Source organism: Manis javanica, chromosome 16 (assembly GCF_040802235.1).
Source record: "Manis javanica isolate MJ-LG chromosome 16, MJ_LKY, whole genome shotgun sequence".
NCBI classification, from domain to species: Eukaryota; Metazoa; Chordata; class Mammalia; order Pholidota; family Manidae; genus Manis; species Manis javanica.
This window is the reverse complement of record NC_133171.1, coordinates 38,690,107-38,705,997: the sequence shown is the minus strand read 5'-3', so window position 1 is coordinate 38,705,997 and position 15,891 is coordinate 38,690,107. Positions and strand designations below refer to the sequence as shown.

Genomic DNA, 15,891 nt, shown 5'->3' with positions numbered 1-15,891 from the left:
AAATACTAAGAGATGAAAGTCATTCAAGAAGGAGGAAGAGAAAGGCTGGGTTAGATGCTCTTGAGATGTCATGTAAAATGAAGATCAAGAACTGTTCCTTAGAGTTAGCAACATGAGAGTCACTCATGATTGCCACAAGAGCAGTCTCTGGAGGGGTCAGAAAGCATACAGAGTCTCTGGTAGAGTAAATGAAAACTGAGGGAGTGATGAATTGTGTGAACAAGTCTTTCAAACAATTTTGGTGGAATGAGAGTAGAAAAATGGGAAAGAGAGGTGAAGGGGCCATAAAATTAAATAATGTTTTCTCTTTTTTTTTTCAAATGGGAGCAGATGGGGAAAGATTGATGATGTTGGAGCGAGAAGTGATAATTGAATCAGTGACATCCTTGGGAATAGAATGAAGATATGTGGGAAAAATAGTCTAATGAGAAACTGGTTTTACTGGACTTACATACCCAATTCATAGGAACTTTCAGAGTTGTTAAACTGTAGATAAGCATGCAGGATTAGTTACTGATCCCAACATTTAAGAAAATGTTGGAGCACTTTATTTCTCAGGCCACACCTACTATTTGCAAATTAAAGTCCACAGCCCCTTGACTTAAGGCTCTGTCACAAAAGTCTGAATCTTGTGTTACCGCTGCTACTAAGAGTCAGCCCTTTGTGTTCAGGGTCATAATACCACTAGATGTGGGTTTAGAATAAGGTCTTGTGGACCTGGACTGGAAGACGTACACAGGGTAGCACTAATCTGGTTGGGGGGCAGAGGGGAGAGAGGCATGCTATCCAGGGGCACTTGAGTGCTATGGCATCCAGTAGGGTCCACTCTTGACTTAGGGTGAGCATCTGCCTCCATATGAGCATGTTTCTTCCATATGAGTAATGGGAAAGTGGCTCTTTTATATTTGAATCTCATTGAGAGATGCTGAGCCCATAGCCATATACAAGTTTTCCTGACAGACCTTTCACATGGACGGAACTGTAGGTGGCAAGCCTGTGTGACATTCCAGAGATACTGTGGTGAGAAAACAGAAACACTCTTACCATTGTCCACCATGGGACATTCCTTTCCTTCTTAGAGACTTTCCTTACTTTCACTTCTATTCTTCCTTGGCTTCTCTTCCAGGTCCATTCATCTTCCATTCTCTATCCTCTTTTCCTTCATACCTTTGTCTTCCGTCAAGGACTAAGAGCATTTGCTCTAAGTATTTCTACCTCTGGATGAGCTCTAAAGAGATTGCTAACCTCTGGTCACACATAAGCTGGAGTAAATAATTTCCACTTTTTTCAAAGTACTTTAATAATAATAATATGTCTTTATAAAAATATAGAAATACAAAAGAATATAAAACTTGAAGTGCAAATCTACCCATATTCCTACTCCATTCTCTAAAGGTAACTATTACTTTCAAAAATGTATTGTCTATCTCTCCATAATTTTTCTATATATAAACAAGCTATAAGTAAAGGCATACTATGCACATTGTTGGTAATTTGCTTCATTTATTCTTTTTAGCCTAACAATACATCTTGAATAATATTCTACATCATTCTACTAGACGGACATACCACTAAATTCAAGAAATTTTTAGAAAGAAGATACAGTTCAAACAAATTTCCAGTTTTGTCTTGGACCATTGTAAGAGTTTGACAACTAACAATTTCTTCATCTGTAAAATAGAGAGACAAGGGGATATTTCCCACATTTTTAAAAAGGAGACTGACTCTCTCCTTGTTAAGTTACTAATTTTGAAGTAAAATATATGGTGATAATAATGAATTTCAGTCATTCTGAGACTAAAATAAAAGTATAGAAACAATCAGTTCATTAAATCCCAGAAAATTCTAGGAAGTCCTATAAATGTGCTGAATAACTCTTCTGTCTCAAATCAGACCAGATTGGTTGGCAGAATCTACTCTCTTCATGAGTTATTTCAAGTGAAGAGAACCCTGTTCTTTTTTGAAGTCTAAAAATAACAAATGCTAGAAGAATAATTGTAAACGCCCAGATTTCTGTGTGGTACCACATCAGCCTCATTTAACTTTATGCAAATGTTTTATCCCTTTTTAAAAATTGTCTTTGTCTCTCAGATATACCTGTAATTAGTCACAGTGCTATAGTTCAGGTTGAAATCAAATGTTCTACACTCAATGAAGTCAAATGTTCTGCTTACAGCTCTTTCAAGATTGACATTGAATTCATTATGAATTCCGGAAACAAAATATGGATTATTCCATACATACATGCATGAATTTTAAATGACAGACTTAATTAAAATCTTTTACTGTTATTGATGTGCAATTTTATAGAAGCTTAGTTGAATTGTATTTGCATGGGATTTACACTCAATTTCCCTATACTCATTTTTGCATAGAGTTTGCATACATTTCAATGTATAGTAATTTCATGCATTTGGAGTTAGACTGCTAGGCAGAAGGGAGTCATTCAGCTAAGTGATCCTTGAAAGGACCAGGTCCTGGGGGGAGCTAAAGGCCTCCTGGTGTACAGTAGCTTCACTGGGCAATAATGTGAGTAAGAACGCTGCAGAACACAGACCTGGTCAGATCAGCTTGGTCTGTCACTCTGAGAGACATGATATTCTGTCAAAGTCTGGAACCTTCCCTGAAGACAAACCCCAAAACTCGAGAGATGGTGGAAACTACCCCAAGTTCCTTCATCCTTCTCTCTCAATTTTAACATCCATAAATATTTACAAATATTTTTGAACTCTGTAGAATTTTGGTTTGTTCAGTATCTTGGGGGAAATGAGACTACCATATGTATGAAATCAGAATGGGAGGCAAGAAGAGATTCTTTGAAATAACACAAGAACAAGACATTTTTTCCCGTTGTTTTTTTGAGTAAAGAGTAAAGCTTGTTACTGTTAGGAAATATTTGCTGGTCATCTGTGTTTATGTTCTGAATAAGTGGTGCTTTATCTAATCAGCTCATCTCCAGACATGAATGAACTAAGAGCTACTCTCTTGGCTTCCATTGTTTACCCAATTCTTCCATTTTGGGGGGAGGAAAAAGACTAGTGCCTTACCTATGGGTTAGGGGATTCTGGCTAGACTCAAATTCCATGCCACATATTAGAGTCCTGCAAGTTACTCTGGGTGTTTCTGCCCTCAGAGATCCCAGGCTTTGCTGAAGTATAATTAATAGGTTAGTTACTGTTGTTCCTTAACAGAGAAATAGGGTCAAACTGAACTTCCTGAAAGATCAGTCTTCTGGCACATGGAGGACAGTTAGGAAGACAGTCAAGATGGGTAGAAGGGTAAACAAGGAGTTGAAATACAATCTGATAGCTCACTGGGAAGGGTGAAATAGAATGTGGAGTCAAGGTTGACATGTGACATTGTGTCAGCGGAAGCATGAGGAGGAGCAGGTTTTAAGGCCATTTTAACTTCATGGTCTCTGTGGGTTAACCTAGTGGAACTTCTCAGTAGGCAGCTAACTCTATGGTGCAAAGATCAGGAAAGAAATCTGGACTGGAACTGAGGTGGTAAAAGAAGTCACTGAGTGAAAGAGAGAAAGTATAGCCAACAGGTCAGCAGGTAGTGCTAAGACTGTATTGTTTTATGATCCTCAGTTTTAAGCCTGAGTTCTGAAATGCTTTTGTATGAAAGGGTTACAGCTCTTTGAGATCCCAGTGTACACCTTAAAGGAAAAGCATGCAAAGACAGATAACTTCATAGACCAGGAAGCTACACAATGAGACAAAGGACAAGTTTTAGTAGGGGCTAATTAAGCTAAAGAAGGCATAGCCTGCCTTAGCCATTCAAGTTTTATTGTTATGCTTATAAACACTGTTCATGCTCAAGCAAAATACATCTACATAAAGGATTTACCCTGCAAGCAGCCAGTTTTCACTTCCAGTGTACATTTTTATAGGGCAGACTGCCCATCAGTGCCCTCCTCAAGTACAGACAGTCCGGATTGATATTTCATGGAAAACATCAACTTAATATCTAATTGTATCTCCTTCAGAATCCAATACAGGGCCACACAGAAGGCGCTTATCTCCTTTCAGGGCAGTTTTAAAGTTTGGGATGTTCATAATACACCTAAAGAATGGACAGAGGGGCTGCGAAAATTCCTGACAATTGCTGATGAAGAGACATACCTTGTCTTTGATGCTTGCAGATAAAGATGCTAGTCATTCCCACGGGGAATAACTCCAGGGCATCATTATTTAAAATTCTTCAAGAGAAGAGTATGTCTCCTTCCTCCATTCTAATTCAGGTACAGAACAGCCCCTTAATCTTTCAGGGATTAGAAAATCCTGGTTTATATTTTGGGAAAAGCTGAGAACAAGTTCTTCCTGGAAATTCTCCTCATCTCTGCCATCTTTGTGGCCTAAACATAAGGACTTCTGGATCCAGAGCCAAGGACACAGACAGGCTGCTTAAAGTATCCTTTAGTTTGGACACTGATGACCCCTTTGCAAATGTATGAAACAGATGAAATTGCCTTGAGCATCCTTATTCAATGGATCAACACCAGTTGGTCTTCATTAGACCCCCTAGCACATAGCCTAGAGAGGCTGCACATGATACAATCTCTTCCCACTTCCCTGGGCATTATCTTGTCCAAAAAGCAGTTCTGTGATAAATGAGTTAGCTGATCATCTACTTGGACTTTTGGTTATTATCTCTGGTGTCCCTAATACAGTTTTCTTCCAGTTGTAATTTTGATCCAGTTACTAATATAATAGGAAGAACTACTGAAAAATATAACTTTGGTCCATGGACAATTTCCTTCCCCAAACTTGCTGGGTTTTTTTTTTAATCTTTGTCCTTAACCAAAATCTCAGTGAAGCCCATGAGAATATCAGTTTTCATGTGCCTGTACTCAGGAGGTGCGAACTTGATATGTTTGCTCTGTTATGTGCTCCCAATAATGATTGAATTTAAACCATGAAATAAAATCAGCTTGTGAAAAACCAGAAAGTTGCCCTGTCACCTTGTACTGATACATCAGGGAGCAGGGTTTTCTCCTGTCCTTCAAATGTTACCACAGGATAAAGAAATGTTTTCCTGTAATAGTATAGAAATAGCTTAGCAGAACAGACGTTTTCATGATCCCTTCTATAAGAGGAGCTCAAGGCGCTTTGGGCAGTCATCCTAGAGAAAACTTACTGACAACCCCTCCTGGTATAAATCAGTATTACACCGTTGTTAAGACAGCAAAATCAGGAGGCTAAAGAGCCTTAATTTTAAAAGAAGTAAAAATTAAGAAATATTTAGGGAAATCCATGGCATTGGACTAGGATCAGTGATAAATATGAAAGACACGTCAGCATTGTTTCCGTCTGTAAGTATTCGTAAGACTGTTTTCCATTTTTGAGTTGATAAAGAGAGTTCAGAGTCCATATTCTCCTTAGGGTCCCCACGTGTCAGGCTTTATCACTCTTGCTCATTATCCAGAAATATTTTTGAACACTCTGACTTTTGGGCCAAATGCCCACATGGCTCCCTGATCACAGCTGTTCCTGAATAGTTGCAGGATGTACTGAATAAAGGCGGGTTGCCGGGTTAGCATCACAAGCTGCCACTCTCCTTGCCCAGCGGACTCTGACTCTTCCCCTGCAGTTTCTGCCGCTCTTGTCTGAGGTCCGAACAGAGCAGCAGCAGCCGATCTTGGCCTGCCAGCTGGTATCTGACCAACTGCTCTTGGGCCTCCTTCCAGTTGCCGGTCTCCTGCAGGTGTACCTGTTGAGTGGGAGAGCCTGGAGCACAGGTGTGCCCGTGGGATATGACACAGTTAATACTGGAAGCGGGCACAGCAGCCTCTTCACGGCTGCCCCCCTTCTTTTGGACAACACGGTGGCAAACCTTTCTTCGAGACACCCCATCCACACTCGGCTTGTCCATCACCACCTTCACTCTCTTATCTGTGGGAGAAAAGAAGTAGGGGAAGAAATAGATTTAGTTCTCAATTAGCTTGGAGTTGTCATTTTGCATATTGAGCATGTCTGGAAAGATATTGTCAACTAACTAATGATTGAGTTCTATCAGTATACCAATTTCCAAAAATTTTTGGAAATACATTTTTCCTTAAAAAAATCAGTATATTCCATGTCCAATTTATAATTAATATAATTAACAGAAGTTTGATAATACTGTTTCCCAGAAAAATACTTTTATAATGTGGATAATTCAACAAAGATTTTTCATTGTAAGCACAATGGCTTAAATAGAAAAGCTAGATGGCAGGTCTTAACAAACAGGTTAACTCACACTAACACTTTAGTGTTTATACCACAGTCATAATTTGAGTATCTTTGATTTTATATAAATGCATGAATATAAGCATATGTAGAGACAATATAAATATATAAATGAACATACATCTGTACCCATGTGCACATTATAGGATTGTGCAACAGTAGAAGGAGAGAAGGAGTACTGGACTGGAGTCACAAAATTAAGGTACAGGGTTCCCTTGCCCTGCTAGCTGGCTCTGTGACTTTCATCTTGTTACTTAGCCTCTCGGGGCTTTAGTTGTATAATTTAATATTATTCATATTTCATCTTAGCAGTCTTATTCTAATTGTTTTCTTCCCTTGACATTTCATGTGTATTTTATTTTCCTAATAAACATAATTAACATCAACTCAGAAGTGCAACATTGGTACTGACCATGGTAAATAGATGGTCTGGGCATTTTTGCCTTAATCTGTTCACTTATTTGAAGGATGTAGTATATAAGCCATAACACTTCATGACGTATGTAAGTGAGCTAACTAATCTACCATATTAGTTGAGCAATAAATGATGATGAACTAGAACTACAGTTTCACTGATAAAATTAAGTCACACCTACCATAATATATAGTGTTAAATATGCGAAAGATGGTCCCTAGAAGCTACACAGCACAGCAGCTAAAAGTACAGAATTGGAATCAAACAAAGGTTAGATTTTCCACTTGGTCCCTTACTCATTGAATAAATGGGTAAGCTATACTTACCTTCTGTCTACCTCAGTTTCCTCATCTATAAAACAGTGATAATGAGGGTATCCAGCTCTTAGGATTGTTTGAAGGTTAAATTAGATGAATCATGCAATGCACCACCCAGAGCCTATCATATGTTAAGGACTGGATAAATAATAACCATCATAATTCATATTGCTAATGCTCAGAGAGCACCCAGCCCTGCCAGGCACCATTCTTAATGCTTGACATCCATTCACTCAATTAGTCCTCATAGTCATCCCATGAGGCTAGTCCTGTAACGGTCCTCATTCATAGATGGAGAAACAAACGTACAAATGGTGAACTTACTTGCCCTAGATCACAAAGCTTTTAAGTGTGGATATGAGACTCAAATTTATTTAGCCTGGCCTTTACCACCAAACATACTTATTAAATGTGATTCCACAAGCATCCTTTTTAATACTCCCTACAGTTTACCTCAATAAAATGTACCCTAAATTAATAGTCCTGTAGATATCTTAATCTCATACAGATGGAGACATTATACAAATTCACATCAAAAGAAAGAAGCAACATCAACAAGAAAGACCCCAGCTGTCTAACTCTGGAGTGTCTTTTTTCCTGAGTTTGCCTATATTTTGCATGTATATTCTATTCTCACCAATTTTCTTAAATGTAAGCTCTTAGATGTGTATTTATTTCCCAAACATCTTGTTTGTTGAAGTAATGAAACATTTCCATTCAAAAGTTTCAAAATTGCCTGAGATTCAATATTTCAGAAGAATAGACTTGTCAAAGTCTCCCTAAATCCCATGTGTTTCTTTACCATTTCATTCATGCAATCCCTTTGCAGGTGCTCAAACTGGATTTTAGGAGTCATTCTGAACCTCCAGAGATTCTTCACTGGAGAACATTTCTATTTACTCATTGGTTTATTTGTTTACTATTTACTGAGCACCTACTATATGGTAGGGCTAGGAATGCAGTTATGAATAAAAAATACCCCTAATATCATAGAGCTTAGGTCCTTGTGGTGGAAGCAGACCTCAAAGAGGACATGGTGTCTGTACTAGGTCCTAGGATAACAAAGCTCCTGGGAACATGGGTCCTGTTCTCCAGGGGCTCCAGGAAACAGACCTCTAAGTAGATTAAGGTAAAAGCCTTATGGTAATAGATCTAGGAGTAGAATACTAGAGAAGATAGAGGAGGACATGCTTAACCCTCCCTGAGAGGTTACAGAGACTTCACAAAGGAGCTAACTTCTGAGTTTTGAGGGACAATCTAGTGGGAAGACATTCCACTATAGGGGATAGCATTGTAAAGACAGGGCAGCAGGAAAGAACAAGGTGTGTCAGAGGTCCTGAAAATAGCAGAGGCTGAGAACCTAGGTTGTATATAGAGTGGATGCAGATGTGGGGGCAGGGGATGGTTCAAATACAATACTAGATAGAGGTCATACATAAATAAAGGGCCTTGAAAAGCCTACTAAGAGGTTTGGAATTTATCTCGTGGAAGTCACTGGAAGTTTGGAAGTTAGCAGGACAGTGACATTGTTTTCATCTTGGGACAAACAGCCTTTTTATAATGAAGGAAATGAACTTGGAGGGAATTAGGGAGGTCAGTTAGAAGGCTATTTGCAGAGTCTAAGCAAGACGTCATGAAGAGCAGTCAAATATATTTAAGAGCTGAACAGACAGTCTGAGGACTGATTATAACATAGGTGGGGAAGAGAAGAAGGCTAATATTTATTGACCATCTAGGTGTGGACCTCACTGTGATTCCCATTTGTAGATGAGGAAATAGACAAGATCTTATAACCCAGGTGAAGTAAAACAGTGTATTTCTACTGTGTCAGAAAAAGAAATACATCCTTCCATGCCTGTGATGATAAATCAATTGGAAACAAAAATACTCCTCTTGGGTTGTATTATTGGTGGCTGTACAACTTCCTTGTTATTATAGATGCTAATGATTTTTTGTTGAGCGAATACTATAAACTAACTATAAATCTCCCCAAATACGTCACTTCCTTCAGAAAGTATTTCCTAACTCATGAGTTTCTTATTCTCACAGTATATTGCACATTGAGGGAGGAATCAATCTATTCTTTAAAATGAGAAGGTATTGTAGTGCAAAATTTAAAATTATTTTATTAGACTATAGGATTTTTAACATATTAAAGGAAATTTCAAAAATTTATTCTCTTATGACACCTTTACTCATTTGCATTCAAAATTTCATTTGCTCTTGAAGAGAAAAAAGCTAATAATTTAAAGTAACACTTAAACAGCAATTATAGCAGTCATCACATATTGGGCACTGTTACCTATATAAGATTTATATATTAGTATATAATGTAATACTCACAACAACCCTCTGAAGCAAGGGATCTCCCTTATGGAAGGGAGCCCATTAAGGTTCAGAGAAATTAAGTAACTTCCCAAGACCATGTACCCAAGTAGCATCAGGTCTTACTTTACATGATTCAGTATTTTGGCTCCAGAAGTTGTACTGTGCCTTATGATAACTGTGTCAAATTAAGACAGCAATGGGGAGTTAAGAAGCATGTTTGCTTGGATACCTGCATGTGAATAGCATCTTGCATGTGCCTTACAGTGAAAAAAAAAACAGGTTGAGAACTATCCTAAACTCCTGGGAGGTAAATGGCAATACTGCCATCAACATTTCCCATCCCTGCTTTTCTCACATCTCCCCACCTAATTCATTAACTTCTCTTTTCTATGCAGTGTAAACACTAATTTATTAATTCATGTGTTAGCTCCTCTCTCAGTTTATTGACAGCTTTCTTGGTTTGTATTAGCAGACAAGAGTCATAATCTATATAATCATATCTATATCACACTATAAGAGAGAATACTGGGGCAAAGGGCTCTAATTTCCTACCTCGATTTAATGTAACAAGGGGATGTAAAGTGGGGAAGAGACAGGGTAATAGCATCATATAAAGTTATGTAACATGTTTTTCATTTGGAACAGTTAAGTGAAATAAAGTAATTTTGTTGTTTATTTTGTTTCCATGATGCATCAGTTAGTATTCCACTAAACCCATGTTATTCGTTTTTTCTCTCTCCATTTCTACAGTCCTTTTGCCTACCACCTATTTGCCCTGGCACCCTAACTTAGAGATGATTCCCTTGCTGAGAACTATGAGAACTAAGGTTATCCTAGTTTCCCTGTGGGATCTTCCAATCCTTCCAGAACTGATCTTTGACAGCTCAAACTACATTGATCTATGTCTCAATATTTGCCTTGTGCAACTGTCTCTACTATCAGCCACCCTGCCTTGTAAGACAGTCTCATCTTCCTTTTAAGACACTGATTGCCTTCATGGAAGGAACTTTTGCCACCAGCCTTGTGTCCTTATGATACCCCATGCTGTCCATGGACTGAGCTTGGTGTCATTGTCATCCTGCTCCCACCAGGAGGAAGGACGTAGTTTATCAAAATCAGCAAAAACCAAAGAACAAGAATAATAAATTGTCAGGGAGAAGCAGTTATAAAAAGAGAAAAAGGCTTTGAATTTTTGTCCCTTGGTAAAACCAACACCACTTCATATAAGAGGAATCAAACACTTCAAGTCCCAATTTTCAGTCCATTGAAGATACCGTTATCCTCTTTTTGAGAGACCGTTGTTGGAAACCTTTTGTTTTTCAAGTCTACATCTATTCATAAAACACTGACACCAGCGTAGCTTTCCTTTTAGGCCCCCAAACACTTAAAACTCTCCCATGAATTATTTACCCGGCAGCTCCAACCAGCAATATACCTGACAGACTCCCCAGCCGAAATGAAAGCGCACTGTGTAAAGGTGCCCAGGGGGGCTGCCGCTCCCCCCCCCCAGCCCCCCGTGAGGTTATAGACAGAACTAAGTCGGCGCACATTATATGTCAGCGCCAACATCAGAAGGAATCAGATCCTTTGATCTTGGACCTCCACAGGAAGCTTAGATCTCAGACAAATTAGATAAAAAATGAATTTATAGCAGATATGTGTCCTCAGGCATTCAGCTGAGGGAAGGAAGAGCAAAATATATGAATTGGCTTGCCTCCTTTCCACCTCCCCTCGTTGGGGAGTCGCCATTAAAATGGAAAGAGGATTTCAACTTGCCTCTGGAGGCCTCTTTAGAGCCCCATTGGTGGGTCTGATCAAGTTTTAATTAGGGAGAATGGACTACAGTGTGGGAACATATATATCCCTTTTCCATAAGAAGGAAGACTCGGTGGTTTGGGGTCCTTCAGGTTCACCAGTCAGCTATAATTTTTCAACTCTCTTGAACCTCTTTTGTCTTCCAAAACTTTCTTGGGCAACAAATATATGCTCTGCCTGTGATTTGTAGAACTTGTGTGGATGCTAGACTTCCTTGGCAATGGCAACATCCACAGTGAATCTCCTCCCCACTACTGTTCGTATCATCCCAGCCCAGGCTCCATACGATACATTCAGTTTTGGATGACCTGGATTCAGCACACAAGACGCAGTATAACCACCTGGACCGAGGAGCCTAATAGGGTCTGAAGCAGAGAAATGGACAGCTGATCAGCCAACACAAAGAATGTATTCCATCTTGGATTCTCATTTGTCAAGAAAGGCAACAGTCTGGCCCACATTTGGAAAAGGCATAAGCAGTAATTAATATATTACCTACAGCCTTTCTAGATTATTTGTTCCTGTAAGTGAAAAATGCTCATTTATTTTTAATAAGCATTGCATGATAAATCAGGAAAGTATGAAAATTTAAAAAACATAAAGCAGAAAAAAATGCCTTTAATCTCACATTATATCATGTTATCTTCATTTTATTGTTTTTGCAATACTCTAGAAATAAATATGTTTTAGTAAAACTACTTTAATTCATCTGGAATTTACTTTGGTGTAGTTTTTGAAGTGTGAATCTAGACTGATAAATGGTCTAAACAGTCAAATTTACTAACTTATTTATAGACTAATGCTTCTGTTTCCCTTTATTTTTATTGTCTCCTTTATTATATATTACATTTCTATATCTAATATCTATATTTATATCTAATTGAAGTTATTTGTGTCCATACATTCTTGGGTCAATATCACATTGTGTTAAGAAGAGTAACATAAATATTATCTCTCCGGTTGAGCTACCCATTACCCCTCTCATAAAATCAATTTCTTTTAAAAATTGGCATTGTGCTATCATTGATATATATTTTCTGAAGAACTTTAGAATCATCTTATGGTCTTCTACTCTGTATAAAATGATTGGAATTTCATTAAACCAACGTTAATTTAGGAATTACTGAGGTCTTTTTTTAAGCAGGACAACTGAGATTCACGTAGATAGCCATATTAGATTAGGGGAAAGATTAGCATGGCTCCTGCTGTTCGCTAAAGAATGCAGTTGTATGTACTGTTCTCCACAGAGCTAAGTTCAATGACAGTTTTCAAACATCTATCCTCAATTTGCATGCAGTAACATGGACGAGAGGATTCTAGAAACTAAAATTGAAGTTGTAGGTGGAACCTAGAATTCCTGTCTTCTTCTCTTTGTCTTTATTCTTCTCCCCTCTACCCATTGCAAATTCCCTACCACCTTTTGGTGCACTTCCAGAAGATACAGTACGGCTGACCAATTTGTCAGAATATTAAAAAAAAAAGTTCATTTTCTCCACAAGAAAAGATACAAATAGGCAAACAAACTGATACTTGAGTGTGCATGCGTGCTCATGCACATGCATGCACGCACACACACACACACACTTGTCAGAGTTCATTGGACTGCTACTTGTTGATTAAACATGCATTCAGAATTATTAAAATTTGTATTCCTTTTCAAGCATAATATATCATGATAAATTGGCTATTAATACTTAGAAAAAGTAGAAATATTCTCCTAAGAGCATGCATTTAAAATGCTTCAGATCCATGACAATTACTTGAATATTTTTCATACACCATATCCATACTTGGCAAATCCATCTTGTGTTCTGCCCACTGTCTTGCCATTTTCTATGTCCTTAGGACAAGGGCAAAGCATTAGTCTCAGGCAAATGCTTATCTTTTCTCTCCTTGGCATTAACTCTAATGTCAATTTAACAATATAACAAGCAAAATCATCTGGCACAATGCACAATGTAAGCAAATAATACATTTTGCTAAAAGTATGACTAAACAACAAAGCAGAGCTTAACAAAGCCGACTCATTTCTTGAGGGTCCTGGTTTCAATATAATTTGCATAGTTGGTATTTGGCAACTATACTCTCTTCTTTTCCCAAATTCAAATAGCTGCCAAACTGGCAGCATTGCAAAAGCTAAGGGAAAGATTATATCCCTATACCCTATGTTGCCTTTCTCTATGTAACAAATTCAAATGTTAAACCAATCATCTGCTACTCAGAAAACAAATGTAAATGTCAACTTGAATAATTGGTTAATAGCTGAGTGAATCAGTTGGCCTTTTGTATTAGTATGCTGGGGTCTCATTTCCTTGAAAAGAAGTTACAAAGACTTAAGAAGGGGCTATAATTGGTCCAGAAACTGACTCAGGGGGAAACGGAGTTCACCCACAGTGGGTCTTTCTTGCAGGAATCATCCCCATTGTCTAAGCTTACCTTCTCCCATTATGGTGTCTTCTTTTTCAGTCTTTATTTGTGACCCTGGGCGTAGGGATGAGATGTGGATATTATTCCTTTGATCACTAGTCTGGGATTCAGAAATATCTTCACTTTTTATTTCTAGATTAATGAGAAAAAGTATTTCTTGGTTTTTTTGAGAATAAAATAACATTTTCAGTCATAAATGGGCCCTGTTAAGATGTTTCCCTCATACACCCTCAGAAATGATGGTGATATACATGCAAAAAAACATGTACAGTATATTCAGAGTTTAAGGAATAATTAAATAAAATCCCACATACTGGCCACCAACTTTAAAGTATAAAACTGTACTGCTCAATATGGCGGTTACCATATGTGGCTACTTGACATGTGACTAGTTCCAACCAAGATGTGTTTGACATGTAAAATATATACACCTGATTTTGAAAAAAAATGTAAAATATCTAATATTTTTATATTCATTACATGTTGAAATAAATTTTGATATATTAGGTTAAGTGGCTATTAGAAAATTACATCATATGCTTCCCATTAGTGGTTCAAATTCTATTTCTATCAGACAGCTGGTTTAGAATGTTATTAATGCTTTTAAAAAAACTTTTTACCTTGAAATAATTATAGATTCAAAGGAAGTTGCAAATAAATATTCCAGGAGGACCCCTCTACCTTCACCCAGCCTCCTCCATTGTTAACAACTTGTATAACTTGACTTTCTAAAATTGTACAATGACGCATATCAGCATTGGGAAGCTTCATAACTCAGTGAAACAGTATTTTCCAAACATCCAAGCACACTGTTTCAAAATTATGCATGGGAAAAAGCTACACACAAAGTACAAAGTAGACTAGACTAGTGGATTTTCATGTAATAGAGTACAAAAAGTACCTGGAGATGTAGCTCTAAGTAACTACCTCTTGACCAGTTTGGGTGCGGTATCCACAATTATCTGTAAAGAGTATTAAAAATACTCTTCCCCTTTTTGTATGTATCTGTCTGAGGCTGGATTTTCTTCATATACTTTAGCCAAATAATACATTGCAACAGATAGAATGCAGAAGCTGCTAAAAGAATCCAGATGACTTTTCTTAAGGCAGACATTAAAGAGGTTTATAAAAATGCCTTTCTTCTCACTGTCTGTTTTCTGAAAAAATAGTTTTTAAATCAAAATATGTTAATTATATTAATATATAATGCATGTTTTGTTATTTTTAAATAAGTTAACAAGTAAATTTTACATTTCCTCTTTTAACTTCTTAGAAATACCAAGAGAGCACACATTGACAAAAGCTCTTTGTGGTTTTCAATGATTACTGAAAGGGTAACAAGGTCCTGGGATCAAAATTTTAACTGCTAATATAGACCATATAGCTGAATTAAAGAAGTATGTTCCATGAGGGGGGATTAATATACCACTTTTTGTTTATAAAGTAATGAGTGCTAATTTTAAGAAATCTGAAAAATACAGAAAGATATAAAGAAAGAAATAAAATGACTCATACAGAGCTAATTACCATATACTTTTTTTTTTTTCCTAAAGTTCCTCCTGATAGTGTTACATTTTTTTAAAGAAGGTTAGGAGCCTGTATCCAGTCAGGAAAATATGGAAACTTAATACAGTTAAATGTGTCCACAGATATGGAAAAGTGGACAGTACATAGAGGACACTGAGGTAATGATATGTTAGAAATGGCAAGAAGTTTCCTCTAGAACTGGGGAACAAAAGGGAATGGATTGGGGTGAGCAAAGCCCAGTGGGGAGGTCTCTCCATGACTGTTAGTTAGGTTTAGCTATAAGATAGAGGATGACAGTAAAATCACCTGCTTCACAGATTCCCATGAGATCAAAAATTATGAAAGGTCTTTGCTTTCAAACCAGAGATCACTATATATATACAACACACACACAGAGACAGGATTTTATATTTAAAACCAAAGACCAAAACCCAGGATGCGATTCCATTCTTCTTGAGAAAGATAAGGAATCCTCAGATTTCTTTGTAGTTTGTCCAGCCACGTCATGACAGGGAGAGAGGTAGGGATATTGGGCTGAGGCTTGGTTCAAAATAAAGAACACATCTACTGGGGCTTCCAGTCCCCAGCATCTCTCCGAAATCCAAGCATGGTGAATCTTGCAGTAGGGGCACCATGCTTTTATTCTTTCCTTTCTTTATTTTTATTTCCTTCCTTTCCCTCTCCTCACTGCGCCTCTTATATACTCACTCTTACTTATCACTTTGGTTTCCTAGTATCTCCTAGTATCACCACTGTTTCATCTACTCATTTGATGGGGTAGAATAAGGAATTTATCAGTGTCTGACCTGCTCCCCACCTCCCACACTCT

At 37.6% G+C, this 15,891-nt stretch overlaps 1 protein-coding gene across 8 annotated transcripts in view; it reads right to left on the bottom strand.

Annotated features, from left to right (window-relative positions):
- Positions 1–3,732: 3,732 nt before the first annotated feature.
- PKHD1 (PKHD1 ciliary IPT domain containing fibrocystin/polyductin) overlaps positions 3,733–15,891 on the bottom strand; it is a 421,695-nt gene continuing 409,536 nt past the window's right edge. For all 8 annotated transcript variants that reach the window (XM_073224035.1, XM_073224036.1, XM_073224039.1 and 5 more), the window contains 2 exons: positions 13,545–13,667; positions 3,733–5,897 (listed from right to left, as the gene is read on the bottom strand). In XM_073224035.1, coding sequence (XP_073080136.1) covers positions 5,545–5,897; positions 13,545–13,667 — 476 coding nt within the window. In that variant the 3' untranslated portion in view covers positions 3,733–5,544. The remainder of the gene's footprint in view (positions 5,898–13,544; positions 13,668–15,891) is intronic.